Source organism: Microcaecilia unicolor, chromosome 2 (genome assembly GCF_901765095.1).
Source record: "Microcaecilia unicolor chromosome 2, aMicUni1.1, whole genome shotgun sequence".
Taxonomy (NCBI): Eukaryota; Metazoa; Chordata; class Amphibia; order Gymnophiona; family Siphonopidae; genus Microcaecilia; species Microcaecilia unicolor.
Window position 1 is genome coordinate 45,447,149 of NC_044032.1, and position 12,680 is coordinate 45,459,828.

General features: G+C 49.0%; 1 protein-coding gene across 3 annotated transcripts in view; it reads right to left on the minus strand.

Moving 5' to 3' along the window:
• PIAS2 (protein inhibitor of activated STAT 2) overlaps positions 1-12,680 on the minus strand; it is a 133,260-nt gene that overhangs the window by 41,000 nt on the left and 79,580 nt on the right. For all 3 annotated transcript variants that reach the window (XM_030192913.1, XM_030192910.1, XM_030192911.1), the window contains 3 exons: positions 12,447-12,520; positions 11,616-11,776; positions 7,177-7,310 (listed from right to left, as the gene is read on the minus strand). In XM_030192913.1, the coding sequence (XP_030048773.1) occupies positions 7,177-7,310; positions 11,616-11,776; positions 12,447-12,520 (369 nt within the window). The remainder of the gene's footprint in view (positions 1-7,176; positions 7,311-11,615; positions 11,777-12,446; positions 12,521-12,680) is intronic.

Here is a 12,680-nt window from a genome sequence, read left to right on the forward strand (position 1 = left end):
AAGTGAAATGCACTAATGGCACTTACTCTGATCGATAGTTTTGAGACCAGAATCTGAAAGATGGAGGAGGTAACCCATAAGGGTAATCACACAGCTCCTTGTAGGGTCGAATGCTCTGGATGCACACTAGAGGAAACACCTTTTCCACTTGAAACAGTAATATCTCTGCGTAGAAGTTTTCCTAGAGGCTAGAAGTATCCTAGAGATTCCTTCAAGAAGGTTTAAGGAACAAAAATCTATGTCGTGTAGAACCAAGCCATCAGGGCTAGAGAGCAAGGGTCTGGATAGAGGAGATCCCCCTCATTCTGTGTTCATAGAGTTGGAAATGGATCTAATCTCAATGGTTCCTTGGACAATAACTCTAGGAGAAGGAACCAGATTTGATGAGACCAGCAGGGAGCAATTAGAATCTTGCCCTTGGTCTCGATGCAGTTTGAGAAGCATTTTCCTTACGAGAGGTAGTGGGAGAAAGACCAATAGAAGATCTGTCCCTCAGTGGAGCAAGAAGGCATCCAGGGCTGAACAGATGGGAACATATATCCTGGAACAAAGGCAGGAAAACTTGCTGTGCTGAGAATGCAAACAGTTCTATTTCTAGGGTCCCCCACAGTGAATGATACATACCTGTAGCAGGTGTTCTCCGAGGACAGCAGGCTGATTGTTCTCACGACTGGGGTGACGTCCGCGGCAGCCCCCACCAACCGGAAAAAAACTTCGCGGGACGGTCGGCACGCAGGGCACGCCCACCGCGCATGCGCGGCCGTCTTCCCGCCCGTGCGCGACCGCTCCCGCCAGTTGAATGACTAGCAAAAGATGAAACACACAACTCCAAAGGGGAGGAGGGAGGGTAGGTGAGAACAATCAGCCTGCTGTCCTCGGAGAACACCTGCTACAGGTATGTATCATTCACTTTCTCCGAGGACAAGCAGGCTGCTTGTTCTCACGACTGGGGTATCCCTAGCTCTCAGGCTCACTCAAAACAAGAACCCAGGTCAATTGAACCTCGCAACGGCGAGGGTACAACAGAAAATTGACCTACGAAGAACAACTAACTGAGAGTGCAGCCTGACCAGAATAAATTCGGGTCCTGGAGGGTGGAGTTGGATTTACACCCCAAACAGATTCTGCAGCACCGACTGCCCGAACCGACTGTCGCGTCGGGTATCCTGCTGGAGGCAGTAATGTGATGTGAATGTGTGGACAGATGACCACGTCGCAGCCTTGCAGATCTCTTCAATAGTGGCTGACTTCAAGTGGGCCACCGACGCTGCCATGGCTCTGACACTATGAGCCGTGACATGACCCTCAAGAGTCAGCCCAGCCTGGGCGTAAGTGAAGGAAATGCAATCTGCTAGCCAATTGGAGATGGTGCGTTTCCCGACAGCGACCCCTAGCCTGTTAGGGTCGAAAGAAATAAACAATTGGGCGGACTGTCTGTGGGGCTGTGTCCGCTCCAAGTAGAAGGCCAATGCTCTCTTGCAGTCCAATGTGTGCAACTGACGTTCAGCAGGGCGGGTATGCGGCCTGGGGAAGAATGTTGGCAAGACAATTGACTGGTTAAGATGGAACTCCGACACCACCTTCGGCAGGAACTTTGGGTGGGTGCGGAGCACTACTCTGTTGTGATGAAATTTGGTATATGGAGCATGAGCTACTAGGGCTTGAAGCTCACTGACCCTACGAGCTGAAGTAACTGCCACCAAGAAAATGACCTTCCAGGTCAAATACTTCAGATGGCAGGAATTCAGTGGCTCAAAAGGAGGTTTCATCAGCTGGGTGAGAACGACATTGAGATCCCATGACACTGTAGGAGGCTTGATAGGGGGCTTTGACAAAAGCAAGCCTCTCATGAATCGAACGACTAAAGGCTCTCCAGAGATGGCTTTACCTTCCACACGATAATGGTAAGCACTAATCGCACTAAGGTGATTCCTTACTGAGTTGGTCTTGAGGCCAGACTCTGATAAGTGCAAAAGGTATTCAAGCAGGTTCTGTGCATGGCAAGAACGAGGTTCTAGGGCCTTGCTCTCACACCAAACGACAAACCTCCTCCACTTGAAAAAGTAACTCTTAGTGGAATCCTTCCTAGAGGCAAGCAAGACCCGGGAGACACCCTCAGACAGACCCAACGTAGCGAAGTCTATGCCCTCAACATCCAGGCCGTGAGAGCCAGGGATTGAAGGTTGGGGTGCAGCAACGCTCCGTCGTTCTGCGAAATGAGAGTCGGAAAACACTCCAATCTCCACGGTTCTTCTGAGGACAACTCCAGAAGAAGAGGGAACCAGATCTGACGGGGCCAAAAGGGCGCTATCAGAATCATGGTGCCGCGGTCTTGCTTGAGCTTCAGTAAGGTCTTCCCCACCAAAGGTATGGGAGGATAAGCATACAGGAGGCCGGTCCCCCAATGAAGGAGAAAGGCATCTGACGCTAGCCTGCCGTGTGTCTGAAGTCTGGAACAGACTTGTGGTTGGTCTGAGAGGCGAAAAGATCCACCGAGGGGGTGCCCCACTCTCGGAAGATCTTGCGTACCACTCTGGAATGGAGCGACCACTCGTGCGGTTGCATGACTCTGCTCAGTCTGTCGGCCAGACTGTTGTTTACGCCTGCCAGGTACATGGCTTGGAGAAGCATGCCGAACCGGCACGCCCAACGCCACATCCCGACGGCTTCCTGACACAGGGGGCGAGATCCGGTGCCCCCCTGCTTGTTGACGTAATACATTGCAACCTGATTGTCTGTCCGAATTTGGATAATTTGGTAGGACAGCCGATCTCTGAAAGCCTTCAGTGCGTTCCAGATCGCTCGGAGCTCCAGGAGGTTGATCTGCAGATCCTTTTCCTGGAGGGACCACAGACCCTGGGTGTGAAGCCCATCGACATGAGCTCCCCACCCCAGGCGAGATGCATCCGTCGTCAGCACTTTCGTGGGCTGCGGAATTTGGAATGGACGTCCCAGGGTCAAATTGGTCCGGATGGTCCACCAGAGCAGTGAAGTGCGGCAACTGGTGGAGAGGCGGATGACATCTTCTAGATTCCCGGTGGCTTGGAACCACTGGGAAGCTAGGGTCCATTGAGCAGATCTCATGTGAAGACGAGCCATGGGAGTCACATGAACTGTGGAGGCCATATGACCCAGAAGTCTCAACATCTGCCGAGCTGTGATCTGCTGAGACGCTCTGGTCTGCGAAGCCAGGGCCAGGAGATTGGTGGCCCTCGCTTCGGGAAGGTAGGCCTGAGCCGTCTGGGTATTCAGCAGCGCTCCTATGAATTCCAGAGACTGGGTTGGCTGGAGATGGGACTTTGGGTAATTTATCACAAACCCCAGCAGCTCCAGAAGTTGAATAGTGCACTGCATGGACCGGAGGGCTCCCGCCTCCGAGGTGTTCTTGACCAGCCAATCGTCGAGATATGGGAACACTTGCACTCCCAGCTTGCGTAGGTAGGCCGCTACCACCCCGAGGCACTTGGTAAACACTCGTGGGGCAGAGGCGAGCCCAAAGGGCAGCACACAATACTGAAAGTGCCGTGCGCCCAGGCGGAATCTGAGATACTGTCTGTGAGCTGGCAGTATCGGGACGTGAGTATATGCGTCCTTTAAATCCAGGGAACATAGCCAATCGTTTTTCTGAATCATTGGCAGAAGGGTGCCCAAGGAAAGCATCCTGAACTTTTCTTTGACCAGGAATTTGTTCAGGCCTCTCAGGTCGAGGATGGGACGCATCCCCCCTGTTTTCTTTTCCACAAGGAAGTACCTGGAATAGAATCCCTGCCCTTCCTGCCCGGGTGGTACGGGCTCGACCGCATTGGCGCTGAGAAGGGCGGAGAGTTCCTCTGCAAGTACCTGCTTGTGATGGGAGCTGAAAGACTGAGCTCCCGGAGGACAATTTGGAGGCAGGGAGGCCAAATTCAGGGCGTATCCGCACCGCACTATTTGGAGAACCCACTGGTCGGAGGTTATGAGAGGCCACCTTTGGTGAAAAAATTTTAACCTCCCTCCGACCGGCAGATCGTCCGGTACGGACACTTGTAGGGCGGCTATGTTCCCGTGGATCCAGTCAAAAGCCCGTCCCCGGCTTTTGCTGTGGAGGCGCAGGGGGCTGCTTAGGCGCACGCTGTTGACGAGAACGAGCGCGCTGGGGCTGTCCCTGTGCCTGACGAGGCCTTCGGGCCGGCTGGTTGTACCTATGCTTCGCAAAAGAATAGGGTGCAGCCTGCCGGGCCCGGGAAAAACGTCCACCTGTGGAGGTGGATGCTGAAGGCGCCCGGTGGGAGAGCTTGTCGAGAGCGGTTTCCCGCTGATGCAGTTGGTCCACCATCTGCTCGACCTTCTCACCAAAAATGTTATCCCCCCGGCAAGGGACGTCGGCCAGTCTCTGCTGGGTGCGGTTGTCCAGGTCAGAGGCCCGCAGCCATGAGAGCCTGCACATCACTATACCTTGGGCCGCAGCACGAGATGCCACGTCACAGGTGTCATAGATACCCCTGGACAGGAACTTTCTGCACGCCTTCAGCTGCCTGACCACCTCCTGATAAGGCCTGGACTGCTCCGGCGGGAGCTTCTCGACCAGGTCCGCCAGTTGTTGCACATAGGTCCGCATGTGAATGCTCATATAGAGCAGGTATGATTGGATGCGGGTCACGAGCACGGAGGATTGGTAGGCCTTCCTCCCAAACGAGTCCAGAGTGCGAGACTCCCGCCCCGGGGGCGCCGAGGCGGTATCCCTCGAACTCCGTGCCCTCTTGAGAGCAGAATCCACGACCGCTGAGTCATGGGGCAATTGTGGCCGCATTAACTCTGGGTCAGAGTGGATCCTGTACTGGGACTCTGCTTTCTTGGGAATGGTGGGGTTAGTTAATGGTCGCACCCAGTTCCGAAGCAGTGTCTCCTTGAGGACATTGTGCAGCGGTACCGTGGAGGACTCTCTAGGTGGTGATGGATAGTCGAGGACCTCGAGCATCTCGGCCCTCGGCTCTTCCACAGAGACCACGGGAAAGGGAATGCTGATAGACATATCCCGCACAAAGGAGGCAAAGGAGAGACTCTCAGGAGGTGAGAGCTTCCTCTCCGGTGAAGGCGTGGGGTCCGAGGGAAGGCCCGTAGACTCCTCTGAAGAGAAATATCTAGGGTCCTCCTCTTCCCCCCACGAGTCCTCATCCTCGGTATCGGACATAAGCTCATGTAGCTGAGTCCTGAACCGGGCCCGGCTCGACGTCGAGGCACCAGGGTCTCGGTGTCGTCGAGCGGTGGGCTCCCGCGTCGGCGGGGACGGAGCTCCCTCCATTGACGGGGACTCCACCTGCGTGGCGGTCGAGACCGGCACCGCAAGCGGCGGCGGTGTCGACTGCCCCGGCGCCGGGCTAGAGCTCGCCGGCGCCACAGTCATCGGCGCCGAGGGCGCAAGCACCCCCGGCGCTGGCACAGCCTGGCGCATCAGCCCTTCCAGGATCCCCGGAAGGATGGCTCTGAGGCACTCGTCCAGGCCCGCTGCCGGGAAAGGCGGTGGGGCCGGTAGGGGTGTCGGTGCCAGAATCTGGTGGGAGCCAGGAGACGACACCGAGGTGCCGGGACCCTGTTGTGTCGGCACCTCTATCACCGACGGGGATCTCTCCTCTCGATGGAGACGCTTCGGCGTCGACTCCTCTCCGATGTGCATCGAGGGCGACCGGTGACGGCGCTTCTTATCCTTCTTCCGATGCCCGTCACCGGCGCCGGGAGGCATGGAGGAGGAGGATGACGATCCCCCTCGGTCTCGAGGAGCCGGGTCAGACAGGGTTCGGTCCCGTGGGCCATGGGCTGAGGGAGTGACCGGGGCCGACTGCCCACGCGGCCTCTCACCTCTACCCTCACCGGTGGACCGGCGGGCCGACGGGACCTGTTCTCCTGGGGTCGATGCCATCGGTGCCGATGTCTCGGGCATCGATACCGGTACCGAAGGACCGGGCGTCGATACCGATGCCGTCGAGGTCGACGTCGAGGGGCCGGCGCAAGTTCCAAAAATACGGTCCCGTTGAACTTGCCTCGCAACCTGAGTCCGTTTCCGGAGACCGAGACACAGGGGACACGACTTGAAATTGTGCTCCGGCCCGAGGCACTGGAGGCACCAAGCGTGGGTGTCGGTCTGCGAGATGGGCCGGCCGCACCGACCACACTTTTTAAATCCACTCGGGACCTTCGAGGACATCGACGGAAAAATCGCGTCGGCGAAATTAAAGTCGTCGATGGTGGCGGAAATCACACCTCGAAAAAGAAAAACGACCGTGCGGCCACCAGGCCGCAACGCAACGTCCCCGCTGGAAGCGAGGGAAAATGGGAGCGCGTGCTCCTTTTTTTTTTTTTTTTTTTTAAGAAAGTGGAGCGCGCGGCAATTCAATAAAAAAGAAGAAATAAAAGAAATTCGCGTAAACGCGACGGTTTTTCCGGGGCTGAAACAGAGAGAGCGGCACAGGCACGACTCTCTCCAGGCGTGGAAAAAAAGGAACTGGCGGGAGCGGTCGCGCACGGGCGGGAAGACGGCCGCGCATGCGCGGTGGGCGTGCCCTGCGTGCCGACCGTCCCGCAAAGTTTTTTTCCGGTTGGTGGGGGCTGCCGCGGACGTCACCCCAGTCGTGAGAACAAGCAGCCTGCTTGTCCTCGGAGAATGCTGGAATATTCAACGAACTACAGAGATGCTGAGGGACCAAAGGCGAGGCTGACAGTCTCTCCTCAATTTGTCTGGTATAGCAGTAGTTAAACTTTTTTGGTTCGTGGCGCCCTTAGTGTCCATGCAATTTTTCATGGCACCTTCTCCCACAAGGTAATCTGGAAGCTATAAAGCAGCCCAAAAATCAAACAAAAACAGGGTGGAAGATAGAAGGCATTGAAAACAGTAGCCTACAAAACCCTTTAAATTCTAAACCTGTCTCTATTTAATTTTAAGACATGAAAAAATCTATTTCATTATAAAAATTCCAACAATCAAAATACAAATCACAAAAATTTTCACAGCAAGATTAACTTCTGAATACAATAATACATTTGCGGTTTATATTTTGTACAAATAAACATTAAGCAAGATGGTGATGATGTATGGTTTAACAATGAAGCAAGTAGTGGGAAAGTATGACATTAGAACTGGAACACTAATACTAGCTGTTAGAAAGTTTTAGCTTTGACATTCAGTAACTCGGGTAAACATACTTTCCATTTTAGCGCACTGTGAGCTGGACACATTCAGAGATTCCTTCTTTGGCCTCATGGGACACCAGGATCCATCCTCCTGAAATTTTATCTCATCCACATCTGAGCATTCATTAAGGATTTCCATGAAAAGTCTGGAAAAGAATTATTTTCAATAAATTGCTTTCACTATATCCCCAATGATGAGTAATGTGTTGCAACTGAAGAGTGGTCATTAATTTCTAGGCGGAGAACAATCACACGTTATGAACAGCTACGTACTCTAAAGGAAAAAAACCCTGCAGTTAAGATGGCATTACTAGATTGTACAGGCTATAGTTTTGGTAATTTGCTTACTGCCTTTTGCTAGAAGGATGTTGGGGGGGGGGGGGGGGGAAAGAGTGCGATAGCAAGTATTTAGTGATACACACTGAAGGTCGTGGCAAGCATACAGAAAGAGGGGGGGGGGGTCTGCTCAGAAATGAAAGGAGATGATCACGTAGAAGTTATGTAAATAACAGGAATGTCTCTTATATAAAATACCAGGCACATAGTATAGCTCTATTATACAGGTTATAAACTGGTTTGGGGCAGAATTTGTTTTCCTCAAAAAGTGTGGAGACGTGAGAGGTCAAGATACCTCTTGACCGACTTTCACTAACCATGCATATCTGAACTGGACTGTACCATTTTTATGCACCTTCTGCCAAAATAGGTAGTAATAAAGGGTATCACCTTAGTGAGGGGCAGTTAACAAAATTAGCTAATGTTATGTTCTAATCAGTGTTACATGTATGCACTAACAAAACATGTATATATATTATCCTGGGTCGTACTCAGTGGTGTGCTGGAGCCGGCTTGCACTAGCTCGCAAGAGCCGGTTGTTAAATTTTTTTTTAACATCTTATGAGCCAGTTGTTCTGGCACGATGAGCTGGCTCCAGTAAACAAGATAAGCATGGCAGAAGGGCGCCACAAGCCATGCTTACCCCGCTTACCTCACCTCCCACAGCCCTCATTTGCCTGTGCCTGCCCCGTGCCACCCTGGGGGGGGGGGGGGGGGGGGGGGGTTAAATCTTTTATTTACCTCCGTTGCAGCGGCCACGTCAGTGGAAGCCCTGCCCATCTCTAGCCTTCCGTTCGTGAGTTCATTCCCTGAGTCCCGCCTTTTTTTTTTACGTCATTTCCTCTTTCCGCGAGGGCGGGACTCTGAGGGAACGAACTCATGAAGGGAAGGCTAGAGACGGGCAGGGCTTTCAATGACGCGGCCACTGCGACGGAGGTAAATATAAAAGATTTAAACCACACAGGGTGGAACTGTGGCAGGAACAAAAAGGGAGATGTTGGGGGGAGAAGAGGGCAGGCAGGTGAACATGAATGGGAGGGGAGAGAGGAGAATCGCTGGAAATGGATGGGAGCGGGAGGGGAGGGGAGGGGAGAGAGGAGAATCACTGGACATGGATGGGAGCGGGATGGGAGTGGGAGGGGAGAGAGGAGAATTGCTGGGTATGGCTGGATGGAGGAGGCAGAGGAGAGAAGAGAATTGCTGGGTATGGCTGGATGGAGGAGGCAGGGGAGAGAAGAGAATTGCTGGGTATGGCTGGATGGAGGGGGCAGGGGAGAGAAGAGAATTGCTGGGTATGGCTGGATGGAGGGGGCAAGGGAGAGAAGAGAATTGCTGGGTATGGCTGGATGAGGGGGCAGGTGAGAGAAGAGAATTGCTGGATATGGATGAATAGATGGATGGAGGGCAGAGGAGAGGAGAGTTGCTGGACATGGGTGGGTGGATGGAGGGGAGGGGAGAGGAGGGTTGCTGGACATGGGTGGATGGAGGGGAGGGGAGGATTGCTGGACATGGGTGAATGGAGGGAAGGGGAGAGGAGGATTGCTGGATATGGGTGAATGGACGGGAGGGCAGAGGAGAGTTTCAGGACATGGATGGAGGAGAGGGAAGACAGGAAGGAGATGCACGTGGATGGAGGGGAAGGGAGAGAGAAGAAATGCTGGACATGGATGGAGGGGAGGGAAGAGAGAGGAAGGAGATAAGATGAGGGAAAAGGAAGAGAGGAGAAAAACTGCACATGGATGGAGAAAATAGGCAGAAACTGGATCCACTGGACAGTCAAGCCTGCGGAGGACCCAGCTTTTACTTATGGATGTAGGGCAAGAAATGAAGAAGAAAGGAGGAAAGTAAATAAATAAATGCAAAGGAAGTCCTGGAAACGGAGTTAAGAGAACAGATAGAGAGCACCAAAATCAGATACTGGGCCAGCATGATCAGAAAAACAAAGTCCCCAGAAAACAAAGGTAGAAAAAAATCATTTTATTTTCCTCATAGTGTTTGGAATATGTCCACTTTGAGAATCAGGTGCTCAACGTTAAAAGTTTATATTTATTTACTTATTTATGGCATTTTATCCCACATTAAACATGAATTAGATTGGAACCTGGGAGCATTTAATTTTTTTTTCCTGGCGAGAGTAATGCATTGCCCCCCCCCCCCCCCCAGGCTCCCTCCCCAGCTATAGCTAGCGAGGTGGATGGGAGTGGGGGAGGGGAGCAGAGGTGGACCGGGGAGAGAGCCTGTTGTTAAACATTTACCAGCACACCACTGGTCGTACTTATAGATATCACAATATTGTAACGCTATAAAAGGTGAGGAACAATGATTAATAATTCAGAGAATCTGATTGCTGAATCCCTCTCTCTCAGTGCTGATACAATAAACACTTTCTTATAATGCTATGGGAACTGGCTATTTAATTCTCTACCGGTGCTGGTAGATGGAAATCTGGAGACTTTAAATGGGACTGTTTTGGATTGCCCAGGGACACTGGTTACCACTTGGAACCATGAAAGAAAACTTCTCACTACAGTGCTTTGTATGGCTGGGTTTTATCTGTGGTCCCTTCAATGCCTCATCTTTCACTTTTCTTTCCCCTTGCTGGTACAAAGCCAATATAGCAATATAGAAACTTTGAAGGTGGGAAAAAATGTGGGATACAAATGCAATAAATAAAAAAAGGTGGTTTATTTAACTGAATAATTTGACCAAATATTTCAGCTTGCACTTTTGTTACTTCCATCTCACAGATGGAAATTCTTCTGTTCTTATCTGTGTTTCATTCTCACCAAATATTTCAGCTTGCACTTTTGTTACTTCCATCTCACAGATGGAAATTCTTCTATTCTTATCTGTGTTTCATTCTCAAGGTTGGTTTCAGGGCTACCCTTCTTTCCAGTTTGAAGGATCCTCTAACCCCCTCTGGGCAACATTCCTCTTTCATGATTGAGGGTTTTCCCAGGTCTGTCCTATCACTAGCTAAATTTAAAATCATACAGAATTTTCCCCAAGAATAAAATTTTACGTCCTGTGTTTCTTAGTTTATTGTACAAATATATTTCATGTATTTTGGATATCAGTGTACCTCCTACATCATTCATCCCAGAAATGTGTGGGGATTACTTTTACTTAAAAAAAAAAAAAAAAAAAAAAAGGAAAACATGAAATCAGCTGGAAAAAAAAATACATTACTATTTTTACATTACTAATACCAGTGCTTTTAGGGCCCCATTTACTAAGCTGTGCTAGAGGCATGCTAGTGTTTTTAGCACACGCTAACCACGTAGATGCCCACAGTATTTCTACACAGTGTGTGTTAATTTTTAGCATGCGCTAAAAACACTAGCACATCTTAGTAAACAGGGCCCATTTACTAAAGCTTAAGATGTGCTAATGAAATTAATGCATGCTAAATGTTAGGAAGCCCATAGGTATAAAATGGGCTTCTTAGAACTTAGTGCATGCTAATTCTATTAGTGTGCACTACGCTTTAGCAAGAGGGCCCATGTAACTATAAATAAACTTCTGACATTACAAGAGGTTATTCTCTGAAAGCACTTGGCACACAAGAAAAAACATACCTGGTTTAATATGTAAACAGTTTCTCTCAGTGTTGAATGTACATATAATTGCTTACATCACATGACAGTAAAACTGATGGTGTTAGATCTCTGTAAACCAGAATGCCTTACTAAACTGTTAACTCAGCATGGTCTACTTTTAAAGAGGACTCCTAATTCAGGATTTTAGGAGAGAACCAGCTCCTCTTTAGCTAGTTTAACAAAGGACAGATCTAATTATTTTGACTCATTTGAATACAAGTTAAACCAAAATATGGAGTAAAATAACTTGCTGAATACATTTAAAAGTTTAGAATTCAGTCTGATCTCAATTATTATTAGAAAGAACAAGGAGTTTATGTGTAAAACAACCTTCAGACATTTGGTGTCAGATGATTCATCTCAATAATGCCCTCCTTTAAGGTTAACAGGTTAGAGTGCAAATAAGTAATTAGCCTCCCACCAATATGGGGGCTTCGGTTACATTCTGTTTCAATGTCTACTGCACTTTGTACAGGGAGTATTGAAGTCATTTGGGGAAAATTAATTACTTCTTACCCATCTAGTATCAGGGTTTCATATGCAGCCTTTTTATCACAAACAGGGCAAATCCATGTAGACTTCTTTTCATTCATTTGTAGGTAAAGCGCAGCATCAAAACACTGTAAATGTGTGCAGGTCACAGCCCGGCATGGAATTGTCAATCTCATTTTGCCTAGCTGAAGAGCACAAGATTCATTCAGAATTACTACAAAGAAAGAAAAATAACTTTTCTGCACCCAATCATGGCTTAGCATAAAATTTCAAGTTCTAATTAAGTTTTATTTTGTTCATACAAATTTCCAAATATCAAATCTACCAGGAACCAGATTACCCAAATCTAAATTTGTAGGGTCACTGCCAGGAATGAGCGACACTTGTTTATCAATGTCATACAGCAGCAGCATTAATCAATAACAAATGTGAGGCATCACCAAAGAATCAGCAGCAGCTCACCAGGTCTGGTTCAGCACACAGAATGGGTTTATACTGTTACATCAATTAGTATAATTCTGCTGTTGTACTATGAATTTACACAAGCTACAAAGTTACTTCTGTTCTTGTGGAGGTGGACAGTATTATATTTAAGTACTATACATCTGTGTAGGGAAAGGTATTTCAAAGTGAATTAAAGTGGTAATTCAACAAATACTACAACTTATTAGAAGGCAAGCAACTTGGCCATAAGCTTATGAAATTTTAATTTTCTAAGTTTCAACTTATAAACTGCTATTAATCTTTATTTTTGATGTTTTGGTATGTTATGACATGCAGTCAGATTATAATTTGGAAATTTCTTCTTCCATCCTTAACTATATTAAGGTTTACTTACTAAATAGCTTTACTTACAGGGCACATCAAAGAAACTCGTAAACTGGTTGTAGCAACTTCGCTGTCAGGATCTGCAGTAAGTTTTTCTTTAACTGAGAACAAAGTTATACATACAAAAAAATAATAATTCTGGTGTGCTACATGAAACCAATTCTTTAACAAAATCGCAGCAGGTGATATTCAAAAATGCTGCGTTTCTAAATTTGCTAAATTTTGCACATTTGTTTAGCATATTAACACAGCATCAAGTAC